At 34.4% G+C, this 21,837-nt stretch overlaps 3 protein-coding genes and 1 long non-coding RNA gene across 17 annotated transcripts; 2 read left to right on the forward strand and 2 right to left on the reverse strand.

The window, feature by feature from the left end:
* Window positions 1–194: 194 nt before the first annotated feature.
* Window positions 195–3,819, forward strand: LOC105221576 (ras-like protein 1). Of its 3 annotated transcripts, none has more exons than XM_011198645.3 (5): window positions 195–361; window positions 1,062–1,369; window positions 1,486–1,626; window positions 1,734–1,849; window positions 1,929–3,819. In XM_011198645.3, the coding sequence occupies exons 2-5, from the start codon at window positions 1,231–1,233 to the stop codon at window positions 2,103–2,105; spliced, it is 573 nt and encodes a 190-aa protein (XP_011196947.1). In that variant the 5' UTR covers window positions 195–361; window positions 1,062–1,230; the 3' UTR covers window positions 2,106–3,819. The 3 variants fall into 3 exon arrangements, with proteins under 3 accessions (XP_011196947.1, XP_011196949.1, XP_011196948.1); XM_011198647.3 differs by having other exon boundaries at window positions 1,128–1,369; XM_011198646.3 differs by lacking the exon at window positions 195–361 and adding an exon at window positions 471–604.
* A 1,021-nt stretch (window positions 3,820–4,840) lies between these two features.
* On the forward strand, window positions 4,841–20,087 carry LOC105221578 (F-BAR domain only protein 2). Of its 12 annotated transcripts, none has more exons than XM_054225707.1 (16): window positions 4,844–5,003; window positions 11,961–12,215; window positions 12,281–12,847; window positions 12,918–13,016; window positions 13,092–13,188; window positions 13,265–14,071; window positions 14,952–15,206; window positions 16,224–16,329; window positions 16,399–16,766; window positions 16,839–17,011; window positions 17,093–17,250; window positions 17,318–17,683; window positions 17,739–17,912; window positions 18,091–18,426; window positions 18,488–18,717; window positions 18,820–20,087. In XM_054225707.1, the coding sequence occupies exons 2-16, from the start codon at window positions 12,186–12,188 to the stop codon at window positions 18,915–18,917; spliced, it is 3,864 nt and encodes a 1,287-aa protein (XP_054081682.1). In that variant the 5' UTR covers window positions 4,844–5,003; window positions 11,961–12,185; the 3' UTR covers window positions 18,918–20,087. The 12 variants fall into 12 exon arrangements, with proteins under 12 accessions (XP_054081707.1, XP_054081682.1, XP_011196952.1 ...); XM_011198650.3 differs by having other exon boundaries at window positions 13,265–13,897; XM_011198654.3 differs by having other exon boundaries at window positions 13,265–13,801.
* Window positions 17,092–18,190, reverse strand: LOC128919965 (uncharacterized). The gene is made up of 2 exons (XR_008470076.1): window positions 18,060–18,190; window positions 17,092–17,999 (listed from the first exon to the last, which is right to left on the reverse strand). It is a non-coding gene; the product is annotated as an uncharacterized LOC128919965 (long non-coding RNA).
* LOC105221579 (uncharacterized) lies at window positions 19,235–21,680 on the reverse strand. The gene has a single exon (XM_011198657.3). The coding sequence runs from the start codon at window positions 21,539–21,541 to the stop codon at window positions 20,372–20,374; it is 1,170 nt and encodes a 389-aa protein (XP_011196959.1). The 5' UTR covers window positions 21,542–21,680; the 3' UTR covers window positions 19,235–20,371.
* Window positions 21,681–21,837: the final 157 nt, after the last annotated feature.

Below are 21,837 nucleotides of genomic sequence, written 5' to 3' on the forward strand. Positions count from 1 at the left end.
ATTTATTTATATTTTCACATGAAGATAATCGCCATAAAAAAAGGTTTAGTTAATTTATTTGGATTTTTCAGTACACCCGAAAAGAACTCTCAGCGGTAAAGTAATAGCACTAGACATTTTTATCTTCAGCTAGGACACTTGACACTTCTTTAATTTATGGCCATATGGTACAAAAAAATGCAGCCTTGTGTAGGCAAAATGGCGACGAAACTGTGAAAAGCAAAACGAAAAACGGGGCGGACAATGTCTTGTTGATCTTTTGCTGAAAAAACGAATATTTCACAGTGAATTTGTTAAAAACATAAACAAATTAGATTGGTTACTTTCCCATTTATTTGCACCGACCGCATGTGCAGTAAAGGTACGGTAGTGAGTTTATCTCGATATTCAAATATTAGCTAATAATCAACAAATGAAAAGAATTTATAAAATCATGGGAAGAACAAGCATAAGCAATGGGAGGCGACGATGGCAACATAATTTTCCGTGACTTGTAGTATGGAAATAATCTAAAATTACTAATGTGTATTTTTGGTGGTATTCTGAAGTTAATTGAGTAAAAAAGTCAGAATATTTTCAAGTTTGTTCGTCGGTTGTTGTTTTGGTAAATATGTAGTAATTACAGAATAGTTGAAAGAGGCGTTCCACAGAGAAGCGGTGTGAAGAAAACTCCTTAAGTAGGCACACGGGTTGGCGTGCAAATATATACACATATGTATATGTATATCGCGCTGCACTTGTATACCTTATGGGTGTTTGTGCAAGCTGTTGGAAATATGCAGTGCAGTGTACTGTGTATAGGCACTGTTTTTATTTCATTATAAATTTGGGACATACTCGTCTCAATATGAGTCACTCGTAGTGCCGAACGTCAAACAAGAAAGCAACAACAAATGAATTTAAAGCATTAATTTTGCTTGGCCATTATGTTTTAATTAATTTTAATAGGCAACTTACAACTCCGATGACAAAAGACTCCCATTAGAATTTTAAAACTTTATGTGTATACATGTAATGCATGGACAAAGTTTTATTATTTTTCTTTATTTTATTTGTTGCAGTTTAAGCTGCAATTGGAATTTCGGAACATAGTTGTCTATTGGGCTTACGTATTTATACCATTCCAGCAAAGAAACAAATACCAAAAGAAAACGATACACACAAGTCGTAATTTATTTAAATCTACTTCCAAAGACCTATATAAATTTCTCCAAACAAAACTAAATTACAATGACGGAGTACAAATTAGTGGTGGTAGGTGCTGGAGGTGTTGGTAAATCTGCGCTTACAATCCAGTTAATACAAAATCATTTTGTGGATGAATACGATCCGACAATTGAAGATTCTTATAGAAAGCAAGTGGTTATAGGTAAGTTAATAATGATATTTTCTCAAAATATCTAAGTTATTTAGCTTTTATTTAAATGTATGCCTATTAACCACTTAATTAAATCTCTAATTTCAACAAAATTATTTACTGTCCAGATGGCGAAACGTGTCTGTTGGATATTCTAGATACCGCTGGTCAAGAGGAGTACTCAGCTATGCGTGATCAATATATGCGAACCGGCGAAGGATTTCTGCTCGTTTTTGCTGTCAATAGTGCGAAGTCATTTGAAGATATTGGTGAGAATTACAATTAAAAATCTTATCCAATATATAAAAATAATATTCATTAGAACTGTGTATGCAATAATGTTTATTCTATATTAAATAATAACTTTTACCCCCAGGCACATATCGAGAGCAAATAAAGCGCGTAAAAGATGCAGAAGAGGTACCAATGGTGTTGGTAGGAAACAAGTGCGATCTTCAAGCCTGGGCAGTTAATATGACACAAGCTAGAGAGGTGAGCTTCGGCGTGATTTGCCTAATTAAACGTGAATTAAAAATTAATGAAATATATTAAATATGCTTATGTTCATCAGGTTGCTAAACAATACGGCATTCCATTTGTTGAGACATCTGCCAAAACAAGAATGGGTGTGGATGATGCTTTCTACACATTAGTCCGTGAGATTCGAAAAGATAAAGAACATAAAGGGAAAAAGGGTCGCAAGCATCATAAGCTGCCACATCATAAATTCAAATGCGAGTTGCTGTAAATGATCTTATATTAAGGCAAAAAGATGTTGGGTAACCTACACATTCGGACAACCGGACAATTTCAACAACAACAAAAACAACAACGAAAACGAACTAAACAGACATTCAATAAGAGAGTTAGCCTGTGATGAGGAGGCTGTAGTAAAAAAAAAACAACAGTGAATACAGCTAGAGCCGGAAAACAACAAATTAAGCACATATTTTTTCATTTAAAAATCAGCATAACACTAGGTATACGCACAAGTATAAAATATGCAAATTTTACATACATAAAACAGACGAACTGGAGAAGTAAAAAATGTAAATGAAAACATAAAAATATCCAAATTTGGAAATGAAGGAAATATTTATTAATTATAATATTTTCACTTTATTTCTGCGCACAATTTTTATTTTTTTTTTTTATATTCCTTTTGAAAGAAATATTTACTTTTTATTTCAAGGGGTATGTTGATCTATTAATTCTTTATACTGTTTGCTATTTTAATTAAGTGTGCTTTCCATTCTTTGGAAATATTTATTTATATAGTAAAATAAGATGAAATTCACAATTTTGATTTTTGATCGTAGCAAATAATCGTGCCGTTAATTGATTGTATCTTTCTGAACTGTGTTCTTTGTCAAGTCTTGCATATATTAATATGTTTGAAATTTAATCTGAAACTTTACACAGATTTAAGGCAAAGGAAGAAATTGAATCAAAATCAAACTGATTGTTATATTTTGAACTATATAATTATAGCAAATATATGAACACTTCACTTGCCTCCTTTTAAGTGCATCGTTTCTATGTATGTGCCTGTGTTTTATGTATGCATGTTAAAACATAGAAAAACATTTGGTTATTAATAAAATACATTTATTTAAGTACATAAAAATTAAAAACTAACAAACAAAATGATGATTAAGATAAGTGTACTAGCTGTAACGCACAATAAGCAAATGTTAATTTTAGTTTGTTTTTTTTAACGACTCTACCCCTTTTTATACTTTTTTGGTGCTGAAGTGAAATTATCGTGCATATTTTTATAAAAGTAAAAAAAATTAAAATATTCAGTTTTATATAACGTTTAATATATTTCTTTTAAAAAATATTTGATGTATTTTTATGGTATCTGTGAATGAGGATATAAGGCAAGAATGATATAACTTTGCCAACCGATGTATCCTACATCCACTGTAAGATTAAGACATAATAATTTTGAATGTCATTCTTTATATTTTATATATGTAATTTATTATATGCTTACATCATCATATTCTCATAATAATAGGACTAAAGCTTCAAAAATAGTAAATATAAAATTCGTCATGTACATAAACGCAATACAGTTTTATATCTAAATGATTTATAATTTTTAGAGAGTTGTGTCAACGATAAATAATCGCTAGTTACCACAAAATTATTAACATAATTGCAATTTTTTTACGAAAGTCCAGTAATCAAAAATAGCCGAAGCCTACCATTAATTATCTTAAAACAAAAAACGCATAAATATATTTTCATTGTGAGGTTGTGTTTGTTGAAAAATCGTAAATAATTTAAAGCAATCTTGCCTTTCAGTTATGCGAAACCGAAAAAAATGATTGTGCAAAAATTATAAAAATTCTTCAATGAAAGCAAGTATCTGTTAATACAAATATTTTGCATTTTTGAAATAGTTGGAACGATTATTTTTTTAACAGTGAACTGAACTCAACTTTTTTTTAATTTATCACTGCTAATGAGACCTTCTGTCGATTATTTATCAAGATACTACTAACGGGACTTTTTTTATTTATTAATTTATAAGTTTGCAAGTCTGAAATTAATACAAGGTGTAATCTAACATTATTAAACTACATAGTTTATTGCTTAAAATGTGAATATAATTTCACGATACAGTTCATATTAATATGTTAAATCGGATGCTGTTTGTTACGTATTCTTAAATGCATTTTTTTTGTAATACGTCATCAATTCATTTTAATTTTTTGTTTAGTTTTCTGCTGCTGTTTATTTAAAAATATATAAATATATATATACAAAACAGCTTTTTAACATACATATTAATTAAATGTTTATATATTTTGAGTGATAGATTTTTTCAAAGAAGATTAAAATCTGTTTCGATATTTGATAACAAGAACTGTAAACTAAAATATAACTACTCATAAATAAAATAATAAATATGTACCGTATGGGATTGATGCTTTTATATTATATTTCTATTCCAGTAATTTTCATTTATAATTACGATCAGAGAGGTGTTTAAAGTTATATTAGGAAGAGGAATTGAATATAAATCTTATCTGTGTTTTAAGTTTCTCAGTAAACGTAATATCGCCAAAATTGTTATTTGAGTGCGGGTTCAAATATTTTAAAGCAATATTTGTGTATTACTTTGTAGTATTACCGTCATGGTCGTCAGTAACTAATTATTGCCTAAATATAATTTTGAAATACAAACATATACAAAAGTATGTTTCACCTAAGTTCTTAAATTAAAATAAACTGAATTCTGGTATGTCCTTGCGTATATTCAACGAATGTTTCGTTTAAAATCTTTAAGAAGATAATCCATATATTTTACGCCTTAGTAATTTTCTCCAAAAATTCCAACTCATACATCAAATTAATTTTCTAGTCGCAAGTAACAAATATAAATAATTTAAGAAATCGAATTATCGAATATTTAACATTTATTTTTTTATCGCTGTTGGCAATGCTTTAGAAAACATACATACATTCCACACAAAGTGTAGATGATAAATCACGAATAGAGATAAAGAGTAATAAATTGAGAGAATAGCACAGCATAGTTTGTTCTTCTTAAAATGTAGAAAACTTTTGATAAACCTACAAAAATATTGTAAAAAGTTAAAGGATTAAATAAATAATTGGTGGATAATAAACTGTGAGTAAAATACTATCAGAAAAAAGTATAGTTCTCGAGTTTAGGCAAACGTATGTTAGTACTCCTAATGATTTTCTTTTACCTCTATGTATAGTGAAAATTATGATATGGTCGAAAATTGTGTAAATTTATTGAATGTTTACTATAATAAAATTTAAATCTTGCATTGATCAAATATTGAGGCGTTATTGGAATATAATTGAAAAAATGCACATACATAAATAGCAATAAACGCCTTAAGTCAGAGTTGCGATTGTCCACTTAGAAATGAGAATCCTCAAAAAGTACATACTTATACATGGAATTTAATTAGTAACCCTTCGGAGTGTTATTTTGGTAAAAATTACACTCTAAATTAATTTTTTTTATTGTATAGGGTGCTCTTTATATTCTTTGTTATACTTTATTTCTTTTCATTTGTATAGTATTTTGTTATCGTACAAACTGATTTTCATTCGGCGCGTCGTCACAATATCTGTGGCTCAGCGAAGCAGTTATATGTTGAAAATCGTAGTGCATGTTTGTGCCACAAAAAGTGAGAATTAAAAAAGTACTGGAAAAGGAATTAATAAACTCGAATTATACGAGTTTGTGATAACGTAATAATTTTCAAGAAGTCTCTACGCCCATCTAATTTAATTAATCTTGAAACTGAAACTCAAAAAATAAAAGTGATATAATATGTGGAAAGGGATAAACAGACGGCTACGAATGTATATATTTATGAAAGTTATCATTTTAGTATAATTGTGCTCTTTCAATTAATTGTGACTGTTTTCATGTACAATAATATGCAATTAAGGTCTTAATTAGAATATTATATTAAAAGCCAAGTGAATACAAAGCTTAAATGGAACCTAATTAATTTATCTTAATTTATCATGTATGCTAATATAAAATCTATTATACATAGGTATGTATATGCTATCAATGAAATTTTTAAATCCATTAAATATTCAACTTCTGTCTTGTGCTCTGCTCCAAGTTCTGGTGTCTTAAGCCCTTTTAACTAATTTGGGATACTTTTACCACTTTTTTCTTTTGATTTAAGAACGAGGGCGTTCACATTATATCTATGTACATATGTATTATGTATAATCTTTAATCATGTCATTTCCTGTACCGTTGTATATGACAGTAGCTTTTTTAACCAAATAGAAACAATTCTGGTCTTCGGAATACTTTGCACCATCATATTTGTTGAAACTACTAAAAGTAATCATATTATTATATCATATCATATACGTCAACACTTTGACTTTACACTTAGCTCAATCAAACTAATATATTTAACATACAAAAAGGCCATGTGCCATTTGAACTTTCTCAATTTGTAGTAATTTATGAAGGGGTGTATTTAAATAACTATACAACTGCTCGATTCACATGTGACACCAATGTTACTGCTTTTGTGTTTGAAAGCGCATAATATAAATTTCATCAAGTATGCAGAAGGAATGTTCAATAAATGTAAGGGTCTATTTATTAAAAGACACAATTATAGTGCAAATGGGAAACGAAAAGTTAACTGATGTTATCAGGTTTTTGTACACCATCTACTATATTTCGAACAGCCTCTCTCTAATTATTGCACGGCATTTGCTGTGTCAAATCTAATTAAGTTTTCATTAGTTTGATTATTCGCTACGAGTGATTACAGGAGGAAGGGTAATCTGTGTTAAGGAGGCTTAATTAACCATTACATACATATTTTTAGGAAAAATCCTTATTATAACATTTAAATTTTTATGTAATAAAGCTAATCTCTCTATTTTGGTAAAAAAGGAAGGAAACCAATATCCGAAAATTGTATAACCTTGAATTGGGCTGCATTAAAAGCGGCTGGACAAATTGTATGCGAGATTTGCTTATTTGTTTGCATTCGGTTATCGCTGACATACAAACAGACGGAACAGAATTTAGATAAGCACTATCTGAAATGGTACATTTTCTTTTTTCTCCATGTTCATTAACGACCTATCTGAGTAGTCATGGTTTTATGTAGGCATAAACTTTAATAAGTACAGTATATATGTATCATTATATACATAGTTGTGTGCAAAATATGTACATTCATGTTATGTTGGATGTATAATACGACATTTAAGTGTTTGCGCAGATTTCTGCTGCACTTGTTTTCGGTGAATATGGCATTTTAAAACCATAATTTCCGTTGGTACGGATTCAAGTCGAAATCTATGTTGCAAAGTGAAATATTTATACAAAAATTAATTAGTCTTAGTAATTGAGTCGCATTAACATATTTTCTCTATTATTTTAGAAATTTATATACATATGTACATTTAGTTATCAAGAATAAATTATTACCCGTAAGTGCAGGCAATGTGGTGGTAGTGAGTATTATATGCAAAAAATCCTAAACCTTTGTATAATAAAAGACAAATTAGAGCGGTTTTCTCTATAATTCAAATGCATTCATTATTTTTAGTATAAGCGATAAATGTTATCTGATCTGGTTTTCATGTTTCGTAATTTCTTTTGATGATCATCGGTTCGTTAATGTTTCAACTACCACCAACATTACCTTTTGTACGTTTCGTATTTTAATTGGCAAGATATCAGTTAATATTTTAACACATGAACTCAAATAACGAGTGTGAGAACGATTTTGAGAGACGCACCGATCGCGAGTACTCACTCCCGCCCAAACATTACCCGCTTACGACTGCATTTGATAAGTAAGGATGCGTGTACGTTTGAGCAGTGAAAATTAACATGGGTTTTTTCTCTTAATTTCTCTTTATCTTTTCACTATCATACTGCCAGATCCCTAACTGCAAACATAGAGAAAATGTCAGAAGAAGCTGACAAATTTATGGACTTGGATGGAACTTGCCACAATTTGGCGGAAGAGCTATTACGTGAAATGCCGGATATGAAAGATGAGATCGAGCAGGAATTAAAAGATGCATTGTTAAAAAATAATGATAGTAAAACAAAAAATTTACAACAAAAAGAACTGAATGAAATAGCGCATAAAGATTCCGATAATGATCTTGAAACAAACGAATTTGATAACATAAACGGACATGAGGGATTAGTAGGTACGGGCCAGTTCGTGAATAACTGCTTGCATAAAGAAAGCAAGGAAAGTTGTGAAATTGGAAAAACGGATACTGAGATAACAAACATGGAAAAGGGTCATCAGGAAAACAATAACGGAATATGCTTAACCGACAGCATGAATGAAGATAATGACGGCAGCATTGATCAAACATCTCAAAAAGAATCTCCGTATAACACAAAGGGGGAATCCAAAATTCGTAAACGTGAGAATGATTGTTCTGGAATTGATAGTGCAACCATACAAGACAGCCCAAATGCCAAACAACCAAAATTGGAAGTTACCGGCGAAAGGAAATCAATAATTGAAGTTCACATCTCTAATAAGGCGATTGATGATAAAGAAGCGTCTGCAGAGTTGGAACGCATACGTCAACTTAAGGAGCAAACAATTATTGAATTGCACAGACTAAAGAGTCAAGATGATACATTTCTTAGAATTGAGAACATTAACAAGCAGTTACAAAAAAATATAGAGCAAAATGAAAATAATGAGAAGGGGAATAACAATGAAAATAAGGAGGAAAACGATTCGGTAAATAAAGTCACTGACATTACAGAGAAAAATGAGAATAATAATAGAAAAGAACTGATAATTGATTACGCCGATGATAACGAACAAAAAGTTATTCCGAAAGAGAATCTTAAATCTAATATAGATGGTGCGCTTATGGAAAACGCAGACACAGATGGTAAGCTCGAAATGAAGAAACCTTCAGAAGTAAAAGCCCCTGAAAATGTAAAAATTGAAGTTAAAACTTTAACAGAAGAAGCAGAACCATTATCAGCCCCTGCAGAATCAGCATCGACATCCGCACCAATGACGTCCATATCACTCAACGATAATAGTAATCATTCTAAAATCGGCGATAGTCACACTTCTCAAGAAGAACTTACAGCCGAAGAAGCAGAGCGTGATCGAGAGTTACGTGCATCGCGAGCAACATTTCTTCAGCACTTACCTTGCTTCAAGCTCCAACGCAACTCGGAAAGTATTATTAAAAGCGAGTCAAACTCCAATGATAATGTTACAACTGAATATGCTCTACCAAGATGTCGCGAGTGTCGACGCCGCAGTTCACAGGGTGGTTCAGATGTCTATTGTCGATTTTATGAATTCCGTCGTTTGCAGTATAATGAATTGGGTGAATTGGTTGTTGCTGGCTTCCCCAACCCCTATACGGACCCGACTGCCGACGATTTACGCATCTGGCAGCCAGATAAGCATAGTGTGCCTACTGCAGGCTGGATGGACATCCAAGTTGCTCGGTATATATTGCTACATGCTGGTGACCAATTTTGCTATCTGTGGCAACAAGAGGCCGAAGCATTGCGTTTACACGAAAATCCGAATAGCATAATCGCCTGGAAGAAGGTGGTGCAAGGTCTACGTGAGATTTGCGATGTGTGTGATACCACACTTTTTAATTTTCATTGGACTTGCGACAAGTGTGGTTTTGGTGTGTGTCTTGACTGTTTCAAAGACCGCAAAGAGCAACGCAGTTGTCGTAAGAGACGCACGGGCGATAAAACCCAACGTGGACACGATGAATTTCACTGGATGCTATGTACTGCAACAACGTCAACTCATCAAAAACATGAACTTCGAGATCTGATGCTGACACAGATCATTGCTAGCGATGCGTTAAACGTTTTGGGCCGACTCTTGCACGATATACGTGCTATGTGGCAAGTGCCACAGATGTGTGGCTGTTTGTTAAGCAAACAGGACCTTCCGGCAGATACGGAACTTGGTACTTTAATACAGGACATGATCAAGGAATCGCAATTAAAGCAGCAGACGAGCGCTTCATCGCTAGCTACTGAAGAAACATTACGTAAACAGGCACGAATGGAAGAATTGCATGCCAAAAAGTTGGAGTTTGCGCGAGCAAGAGGTATAGACTATGTGCCAGGACGAGTGTGGACAAAGCAAACTTTGGGAAAGGATCCCATAACCACCGCTTTTGATAATTTTAAACATATAAACTTTTTACGGAAGGGTTTAGCGGGATTACGACGATTTTTGCCGCCACGCGCAATGACCTTAACCCACTCGACAATGCTGGCGCCTGGCGTACCACATGAATGGTTATGCGATGGCAAACTATTGAGACTTACTAATGCCATGCATCCCGATAACCGAATACTTTATCAGGAGGTATGGAAATGTGGTCAGCCCGTTATGATCTCGGAAGTAGCGCAATCACTGAACTTGGAGTTATGGCGACCAGAAGCCTTCTGTAAGGATTTCGGTGACAAGCCCAATGACTTGATAAACTGCTTGAATGGAAATTTAGTACCTAACCAACCGATGCGATATTTCTGGGAGGGATTCCAATGTATAAAGAAACGATTGCTAGATGCAAATGGCAAACCAATGTTATTAAAACTGAAAGACTGGCCGCCAGGCGATGATTTTGCCGAAATATTGCCAACCCGTTTTGCGGATCTCATGACCGGCCTACCCATGCCGGAATACACCTTGCGTACAGGCAATTTGAATATTGCCAGCTGTTTGCCGAAGATGTTTGTTCCACCCGACTTGGGACCGAAGATGTACAATGCTTACGGTTCGGCATTGCACCCTGACAAGGGCACTACTAATTTGCACTTGGACATTTCCGACGCTGTAAACATTATGGTATATGTGGGCGTACCACAAGATGCCGATAGTAAACCACAATTGGTAGCTACTCAAAAAGCTATAGCTTTGGGTGGCTGCGATTATTTGACACGGGCACGATGCCAAATACCTGGCGTCCTGCCAGGTGCATTGTGGCATATTTTCCCTGCACGAGATGCTGATAAAATCCGCGATCTCCTAAATCGAGTGACGATAGAGAAAGGGTTTCGCTTGGAACCCGACCACGATCCCATTCATGATCAGAATTGGTATTTAGACGATAAATTGCGTGCACGTCTCTTCAAGGAATATGGTGTAGAAGGATATCCCATTGTACAGTGCCTTGGCGATGCAGTGTTCATTCCGGCTGGGGCACCACATCAAGTACAAAATCTCCATAATTGTATCAAAGTGGCGGAAGACTTTGTATCACCAGAAAACATAACGCATTGTTATCATTTAACCCATGAATTTCGTCATTTATCGCACTCGCACACCAATCACGAGGACAAATTGCAGATTAAAAACATAATTTATCACGCGATCAAAGATTGCTGTCACATATTAGTACGCGCTTTGGATCAACGTCTTGACGAGGAGCTGGCCAAGGTGGAGGAGCAGTATGAGAAAACAGAAATGAGTCTCCGTGAAGCAAAAGAAATCGCAGCCAAACTTCCCAGTGGCAAACAAGATTAGAATTTTTTATTTTATAAAAATATAAATTTCAAACATATTTTTACTTTAAAATCCATATATTTAATCACAAGACATACTTAAATGTGTATTACAATAAAAGATAAGGCTATACTGTGTGTCTCCGTACTCAAATAAATATAATTCAAAATTATTCGGTTAAATTTGTTTTCTTGCAAACGGGGAAAAATGTAGTGATTAAAATCAATTTAGGATTGATATAAATACACAGAATGAACACGTATACAGAAGAAATAAGTTCATTTGTTAAATGCAAATATTTAGAAATCTGAAAAATTAAAGCAGCTTAAAAACATTTGTAATAAGAATATAATAGACAACAATATGTTAGTGAGCAGTTCAGACCTATTGCTAAACTTTTACATACTTTAATTAAATAGAACTCAAATTATCTGAGGTATCCACATTAAATGCTACCGGGACAGACTGAAATCTTCATATTGAATAGGCTAGGCATACATATAAGATATGTAAAGATATTTCGAATTCTGAAATAACTTTTTATAACTACCATTTTTTACTTACTTTTCCAGATAATTAGCACACATTTCTGCATTGCTTTTTCCAATAAATACTTATGTCATCCGAGGGAAGATGAATGAACGAATTTGCTGTTTAAATGTTAATTCCAAATTCAATCATAAGAGGTCAATTAATTAAAAACAACCACATAAACCATTAATGGTATTTACAGCAATTTTAAAATAGTATAAGGAATTAGGCATTGATACAAAACCGATCGATTATACGACTCGAAGATGACGGTTGATTTCAACGATTATTTTTGGGTAAGTACGAATAGAAATTACTGAGATTCGTTTATTGTAATTTATCACTAATCACTATTATATAGGGGGAGAAGAACAACGGGTTCGATGTACTCTATCACAATATGAAATTCGGTTGTTTGGCCAGTAAAGAGCTTTCGGAGTTCTTTCGGGAAAAGTCCAATATCGAAGAACAGAACTCGAAATTAATGGCCAAATTGGCACACAAAGCCAGCACTGGTACACTGAATAGCACATTTGCTCCCGTCTGGACTATACTTCGTACTTCAGCCGAGAAACTCTCTACACTACACTTACAGATGGTGCAAAAACTCACCGAGCTTGTAAAGGACGTCGCTAAGTATGCTGATGAATTGCATAAAAAACACAAAACTGTTAAGGAGGAAGAATCACAGACACTGGAGAGTGTGCAAGCGATGCAGACTTCGACAGCCGCTGTGCAAAAGCTGCGTGATCTTTACGCGAGCAAAGTGCTGGAATTGGAGAAGTTGCGCAAGGACAATGGTTCTCAGAAGGACATCGAAAAAGTCGAAACGAAACTGCGAAAATTACACGATGAATATAAAGCGCTGCTCGATAAGCACAATCCGATCAAGAACGACTTCGAGCGGCGTATGACACAAACGTGCAAGGTGTGTGGTGGTATATAAACAATATAAAACGATAGAAATAATTTACGATATACATATATTTACTTTACAGCGTTTTCAAGAAATTGAAGAAGTCCATTTGCGGCAAATGAAAGAGTTCTTGTCCACATTCTTAGAGATGCTACAAAATAATCATGATATGGTTGGACAGGTTTGTATACATCCAAATTAGAGTAAAAGTACATACATAGTTCGGAACAAATAATTCTAAAAATTCCTTACTCAGGTACATTCGGATTTTAAGCGTCAATTTAATGATATGACTGTGGATAAACTTTTAGAGCAATTTGTGCTAAACAAATACACCGGATTGGAGAAACCCGGTAAGTATAATTGAAGTCCATAAAACTGTTTGTAATTACATGTTATTTACGGTTTAACATAAATTTGGAATTGCAGAAGTGCCCGAACTCGAAAACATTCCACTCTCCATACAACAACAACAGTCCATCTCAGCTACACGCTTAAATCAGCCCGTGGCTGCTTCCAATTCCAATTCAGCCACAAGTATACAAGGTGCCATATCACGTATTACTAGCGGTAGCATATCAATGGACCAACGTGGCAGTGTTGGTGTCGAGGCAGGTTCTTTAGCCAGTGGTGGTGGCGCTATTGGTGCAGTAGATGGTAGTGGCAGTGGCAGTAATAGCCACCTGAACGCTGATGACAACATACTAGGTATACAGGCATCACCACGTGCAACATCACCTATTTTATTGAATACCACCGCTGATGTAACCTCAGGCACTAGTAGTGCTAACACTGCGGTGCCAGCAGCTGCAGCCGCAAGCACATCGACAAGCACTTCCACAGTGCGTAGCAATTTCTTAAATTGGTTTTCTTCAAGCATTCCAAGCAGCAAGCAACAGCCGGCGAATTCCAACGCTGGAGCTACGGACGCAACAACAACCACCAATAGCGGTGGTGGGAATTTCGGTACGGATAGCAATGGTTCTACCCACACCAGCACAGCCATCATCAAAAATTCCCTAAACTCAGAGCTTCAGTCACTACAGGATAATAATAATCAAGGTTCATTTATGTCGTCTGCTTTAACACAATTACCACAACAATATAAAACTACTAACATCACTACTACTACTACTCTTTCCTCTACTACTGCTAGTACTCCCACTATTTATAATACTACAAATAATACTACTACCAACAATACCGTTACGTCACCCACAACCACCCCCATAACAAGTAGGTTTTTTATGTTTTGCTTTCATTCATTTTATTTCTCTTATACTAATTTATTTTATTAAATCTAAACTTTTCATTTTGTTTTCGTATTGTTTTTTTGCAAACTCTACTAAATTTAATTTGAATCTTTAGCTTTTGTTTGTTTTTATTATTTCTCTTATTTCTCTATGTCCTTGTTTTATGTGTTGTGTGCTGTGATGTTTTTTGGTTAGAGAGTTTTCTTTGGTAGCATATTTACGGAAACAATGAAAAGATAGATACTATAGTTGAAACACTTTAAGCGAAAACTAAGTATTTAATAAAATGTATTTAGTTCCATTTGACATTTCGAAGTTAAAATACATATATATATATTTTATTAGGTCAGTTTTGTTGTAAATATTAGCGAATTATTCTCCAATACACCTTTGGAATACGAAAAATTCGATATTAAATCGCGCTACTGCTAAGAAATTTAGGTATGTTTTCCATGATGTTAAAGAAATAGCTCGTAGAAAAAAATTGTATTTAATGTTATGAAAATCACCATTACCAAATAGATATTTAGACTTTATTTAGTAAATATTACAGATTACTTTAAAATTAATATTACAGTTTCCTAAATCTCACATACGTATATACATATAATCTTTAATTATAAGAGGTATATTATTGTATGGAATTTGTTTAAAACTACCGATCAATCCTATTTTGACTATGATTAGCACTAAGCGTGTGTGTCTTTTATATATTTATTGTCGACTGAAAATCGAAGCTCTGCAGGCACCAAACGTTTCGGGTCCACAATCAACTATATTTTTGAACAGAAATTCTTGTTTTCCCGTTATTAACCAACTCCCAATTCCATTTCTACCTCCAAACCATTTATATTTAAATTTAGATCGAACTTTAGTGGAGCAGCACTTACAACAGCGCACCTCTTCGCCAACGCCAACTGGCAGCAGTTCAGCCACGAATCGAAATTACACAGAACCGATTTCTACATCACTCAATGAACGTTCAAACCATCTGCATCGACATCCGCATTCAGTGTCCACGAGTGGCGGCACTGTGTCAGCATCTAATGCGGGTGTGTCCGTGGGGAACTCACGCCGCACAACCTCGCTTTTGAACATTTTCACATCAAATTCTCAGGGTGAGAAGGAAAACAACAAAAACGAACTGATACATAATACACACTTTATGTATTTTATATTTTGTAAATTACCTCTTTTATTAGCACGACAGTATTGCGCTGGAATGTGGACATTACACATACATATACATATATATATATATATATATATAGATAGATATGCATATGCGTGTACAATCAATTTTCAAATACTGGTCTTATTTTGGTACTTTTTCATTTATTCTTTTATATAAAACTATATATATGTACGTTGATGGCACCTATTTTATTACTTCACCTTTTATTGGATCTGATCAGCAAATATTTGGTTTTTGTGGTAACTTTGACATGACCTTTTCTTCTGTTATTTACTTTTTTGGCGTTATTATTAAATTATCTTTTCATATACATATTTTTTTTTGTTTAAATTAGTAATTGTATATTATTTTATGCTTCAAATACCCTTTCAAAGCACTAAGGTGACTATAAATATGGTTACATTTTATGTACGTGAATTTAGTGATTAATGAAAAACTGTTTTTTTTTATATTCATTCGATGCATATTTGGTTAGTCAGTTATTAAATATTTCGGTTGAGGTTAGAATTTATCAGTCAATTTGCAGGTATTTTGCACGTATTGTACTATTTCGTTTATTTTAAATGTTTCGTCTGAAGTGGACTCTACATAATATCCTCCCTCCTGTCAGCTCAAAGCATCTCTTCTTATATTGTATATGTATTTTTTTTAAAGCATGCACTCATCTCATGGAAGTTTACGTTGAGTTTATCGTATTTTACTAATTTTCCTACTGCGATTATTAATTTTTAATATAAACAAAATGGTATATAATTCTATCAAATGAGGTATATTAGATTTACTTTCAAATATAAATATCTGTAATTGGTTTTTATTGAAACCATCCATTTTGCGAATGTAAATTTCTTATACCTCAATTATTAAGTTATATTATGACCTGACCTCATTGGTTCTTACCTTTGTTTACAATATGTTATCCTTTATGTTTTCATATGTATAGTGTCTGGTATTTTGCGTAGTCGTCGAGATAAAGCTAAAACCAAAAAGTCTAAAAAGAAGAAAGATGGGGAAGCGGCAGATAACATACAAGAAGAACATCAAGGAAGGTAATTTCATATGATTTTCATTTATAAACCTTATGAAGACACTGTAACATTAACTTCATAATTACATAGTGTGGATCGCGCCAACAACTCCTATGATACTGACGATATGAATAGAATGAAAGCGCAAAATTCCAGTGGCAGCAGTGCCGGTGGGCTAGGCATATCATCTGCTTCAGCACCGGGCAGCGTGGACTCGTCGGGCGGTGGCGCTGGTGCGCTTGGTGTGAATATATCGGAAAATATTGGAGGTGGCTCATCAGGCAATGGCAATAGCAGTGCCACAAATAATGCAAATAAAAATAGCAGTGCATCGGGTAATGGCACAGCTGGTAGTGGTGCAGGAGGCACTAAAGCATATGGTGCTAATGAGGTTGACGAGGATGGCTACAGCATGCAACCGCCCAAAGAGATTGCTTGGGAGGAAAATCAAGATAAAAGTAAGTGAAAAAATAAAAAAAAATAAATAATATAAGACTATAATTTCTCATTCATATATTTTTTGATATTAGCTGGAAGTTTCTACTCTGATTCCGACTCAGATTCAGATAACGATAAGCCAGAAAGACGTATACATGTAAAAATCAAGCCACTGAACAATGGCCAGGCGCCAATGTCCGCAAGTGTAGATGAGCTGCGCGCTACTGTGGAGAATATATCACTATCGCCTACCAGCGTATTTTCGGTACACATTAAATCCATTGCATCAAATTATCATGCTTTCAATGTGCCCATATATTTATATATATTTTACACTTACATATAGACTTTCAACCAACAGCACAGCAATCAGCAGTTGCAGCAATCGCGCATTGCTTCGCGTCAGCAATCGCCTGAGATATCCAATGCGTCCACACCAACGGCAACAGTGCATCCATATGCTCCACTGCAAAGTCCTACACTCTCCATGACGAACAATTCGAGGTAATTGCCATATATTGAAATATTCCAAGCAGTTCTCCTATTTATGAATAAATATATTCATTCGCAGATATGCCGACTTGGGTGACATATTTTCTGAGCTGGGCGATGTAAGCGCCTCTGCACCGGCATCCGCAACTCTTTCGAAATCAAATAGCCGTCAAATACCCACACCAACATCCGCTAACAGTATTGCAATACCAAGACCACCTTCGCGCCGTTCCGAAATGGTAATGGCACCTTCAGTAGCAGCGGCCCGTGGGCGCATTAGTCCATCTCCAGCAATGAATCGCGCAGACAGTATTGGCAGTTTGGAATTCCGCACAGCTATCGGTGGTATAGGGTCATCGCGAGGTCCATCGCCGCTCACCATTGGCATTTCAGACACTATTCCACTAGCGGTGGCATTCCATGAAATTATACACGCATACTTTCGGTTCGTATATATATACAGACACGCTCGTAATATTAATCTTTTCACGTTTCGACAGTGGTAGCGATGAATCACGTTGTCAGGTTAAAATCTCTGGCGATATGATGTTATCCTTTCCAGCTGGAATTGTAGGTCTTCTAGCCAATAATCCAAATCCGGCGAAACTCGGCTTTCGCATCAAGAATATGCAAAACTTGGAAAATTTAATACCGAATTCGAAATTAGTGCAAATGTGAGTATGTGAGTTAGAGCATACAGTTTTTCATCAACCGCGATCGTTAGGAAATGATCAGAATGAAGAAAATATTACAGAACATTCCTTAAAATGTAGAATTAATTAGTATTGCTTTTAAGTTTTTAATGTCACGTAATTTAATACAATTTCTTATCTTTATATAACCTCCACACAGCGATCGCAATCAATCGAGCTCCTTTAGTACATTATTGGAATTCAATATGCCTGCATTGACCGCATTGCTGCGCCATCAAGCGGAACATAATCCCAATGCGTCATACTTCAATGTGGACATATTAAAATACCAAGTGCGCTCTAAACCCGGCGCCTCATCGTGTCCCTTCCAGTTGGTGTCCTACTGGAAGTGTGAAACTACATTTACAGCTCTCAAAATCGATTATAAGTACAATAACCATGCCATGGCAAGCGCATCACCATTACTGAATGTCACACTCTCGGTGCCGGTGAACGGTTTGGTTCGTAATGTGCAATCGAAACCACATTCCGCGTGGTGAGTACATTTTGCCTAGAAAAATAATAATAAAAATAAATAAAATGTTTCGTTATTATAGGCTTGGTGAATCGAACCGTTTGGTTTGGAATTTCACAGACATTTCGCAAAATTCACAGGACGGTGGCGTCGGCACACTACGTGCACGTCTCGAACTTAATGATGGTCCATCCATTCCAGCCTTATTGACTACACAATTCAATTGTGAGGGCACCACTTTATCAGGCATTGAGTTCGAACTACAAGGCAGTGGTTACCGATTGTCCTTAGTAAAGCGTCGCTTTGTTTCGGGTATGCGAACGTTTAAACCCAAAAACAACTAATGAGATTTATTAATTAATTTCCATATTACTGTAATAACTGTAACAATATAATTTTGGTGTATGTTTTCAGGCAAATACGTATGTGAAGGCGATGGCGTTCGCAGTGGTGCCACCCCAACACCACCGTCTGTGGGATCGTCTAGTCCATTTTCAGCTAAATCGAACTAGTTCGAAACTATTTAAATTACTAAGAAGAAACAAATACTACTAGCAGTAGCAATTACCACACAGAGTCCAATAAAATGTGAATTTTAGTATCTACAACTATTCGAGAACACAAGGGCAATTTTTTGCAAATTAAAGCACACACAATTACAAATGCATACATACACATCTGTACCATCTATAAGACATAATAAGAATTGCAAACGCGCTGAAAGTTTACTACATGTGTGCAAGTAGAAAAATAGGCTCGTGAATTAGTAAAAATTTATTAACGAAAACATGATATAAAGGTACGAAAACAATAAATATGATTATTTATAAGTTATATTGAAAAATAATTACTAAGGTATTTATTAACATGCTTTTGCTAATTGTGTGTCGTGCATTTGAATATTTAATGGACGTACGCAGGAACGCTACATGCAATTGTGGTGGAATACCGAATTTAAAGAACAAAAATTGGCGCTGCTTATCTTCGGTGTTTTCTGTTTTTGTTTTCTTTTTCTTATACAAACTTTTGTCTTTTGTATTATTACGGCTTAGCCTAAGTTCGTACCATCTATGTATATCGTGTTGAAAACAAATGAAATCGGTTATTTAAATTGAATTTGATTGATTTGCAATTGTATTCTAATTATATTACAGAAAATACGAGTTTATTGTACAAGTATATGTAGTGACAGAATATTATTATTATTTTATGTATTGTATTGTTAAAATATTATTATTCAAGAGTATGTGTATATTTAGATTTTATATATGTATATAAATATATATATATATACATTTGTACATGCTAATATTACTGTAGAACACTAAGTGTTGATTTTATGTTTATTTTTTAAAAGAAAACAAATAAAATTAAAAAAGCTTAAACAGGAAGCTAAAGTCGTATGTAAAATAGTTAACGAGCTATATGCTACTATAAAACGCCTTTAAAAACTACGATTATTCACACTGTCAAAATATAAACACTACTTCACATAACTTATGTTAGTTTACATTTATTTCATAGTGGAGTATATAAATATATATAATATACATATGTCCATTATTTACTAATTTTCTTGTTACCTTCCGTTAACTAATTTAAAATTAGCTGTCACATTTGCTTTAATCATCATCACTTTAAAGACTATGTACAATAAACATGAATAAACATTACTACACATACATACGTATATATAAATATCTAATTTTTTTGGGAGTTCCTACACAATCTAATAAATGTCGTTATGTTAAAAAAAAACCATACAAATGATAAAATATCAAAACGATTTAGATTTTCCGGACATACATTAAACTGGTTTATTATTAATGGATGATGTTATAAAAATTTTAAGTAATTGTTTTTGAAACGAGTTACTTTTATTTTTGGTTGTTTTCTAATTATACATACATACTATGAACTATATTTTCAACAAATCTTTGAATAATATGTATATAAAGCAGTTCTATTAGTTCTTTCCTGACATGCCCGGTACACGATACAGGAGTTCCCCATCATCATCATAATATGCATCCTCAACACGATAGGTTGCACCTTTGCGCCATACTTTACGTGGAATATGTATGTGATCTTTGACGCGCGTTATTTCAAAGCGTTTCTGATCCTCAGCGCTGATAACAATTTCGTTACTTTCATATTTTTCGAGTATATTGAAATTAGCAAATGGGTTATTATGTGAAGACTTCGAAACTATTCCAGTTCCGTTCGGATTTTGCAATTTCGAAGATGACTGCTCGTCAATCTTTTCTCGATTAACTGTGTGATTTTCATTAGCGGAAACTGATAACTCGATTGGGGATAGTTTAAACTTTTTCAGCTCTTGTATGCGCATTCTTCGTTTATCGTGAATTTTTTCTAGCAAATACGTTTCATCTTCCGCTGAAGTAGCACTTGGCATTTTCTCAATATTTTTTGTACTTCCTGAGGTAATTTGGCGTACGTCTTCCTTTTCGGCATATTTATCACAACTTGTAATAATGGAGAGAAATTCTTGTTTTATTGGACGCGGCAAAGCTGTACTAGGGGGCAGCCTTTCAGAAAGCATACGCAAGTCCTCCGTTTGCCTCGTGGCAAATTTTTGCAAATGAGCTTGAAAATCGGGAGGTAATTGCAATAATTTCGGATCTGAACGGAATTTTTCCCAATTCTGTATAACCACTTCATCGTGTTTGCGTATGCGATGTTCAGTACGTGCCTGCCATTTTGCGGTTATAATTTTTTTCACAATTTCGGTTGTGGCTGGAAAACTTTCAGCCAAACGTTCAACGGACCACTCCTCAGGGTCACGTGCATGCAACATACGTATTTGCTCTTTCTCAGAATAAGTTAACAAATTCGGTAACTTTGTATCTCGGAAGTATTTATGTTTAACCATAATGTGTCGAACTCGTTCACGTTGTTCAATCATTTCACGTTCATATTGTCGATGCGTCTGATTAGCTGTCATAAAGTCCGATTCCAAGTCACCGAATCCCTCAGGATCTTGTTCTAAACGTTCGTCAACGCTTTCCATGCTGCTGAGCTGATGCCCGATGCCGGGATTAGAGCGGCGGCCAACACCACGCGCCATACATGCAATCGCCATGTGCAAGTTCCGAATTTGGTTTTTTGGCCACATTTTCACAAGTGTATATAACGCCTTCAGATAGTAATAAAATCCACTCTTTAACAATAGAAATACAATTAGAAATACCAAACAAAATTTTTTAGTTCATTGGAAACATCGTACACCGTTTGTGTAACATAGTACAGCTGCTAACCAGCTGATTTGTTGCTCCTGCCATCAAGTTTGCTTTTTGCTTTCTATGTTTCGCCGCCGAACAAGTCTTTAGTTACCGCCGTTGCAATACAAGTAGAACACACTAGTAAATTTACCGCAATAATGGTTTCCCCTTAGATTTAAAAGTAGTTTGA

This window comes from Zeugodacus cucurbitae, chromosome 2, assembly GCF_028554725.1.
Source record: "Zeugodacus cucurbitae isolate PBARC_wt_2022May chromosome 2, idZeuCucr1.2, whole genome shotgun sequence".
NCBI lineage: Eukaryota > Metazoa > Arthropoda > Insecta > Diptera > Tephritidae > Zeugodacus > Zeugodacus cucurbitae.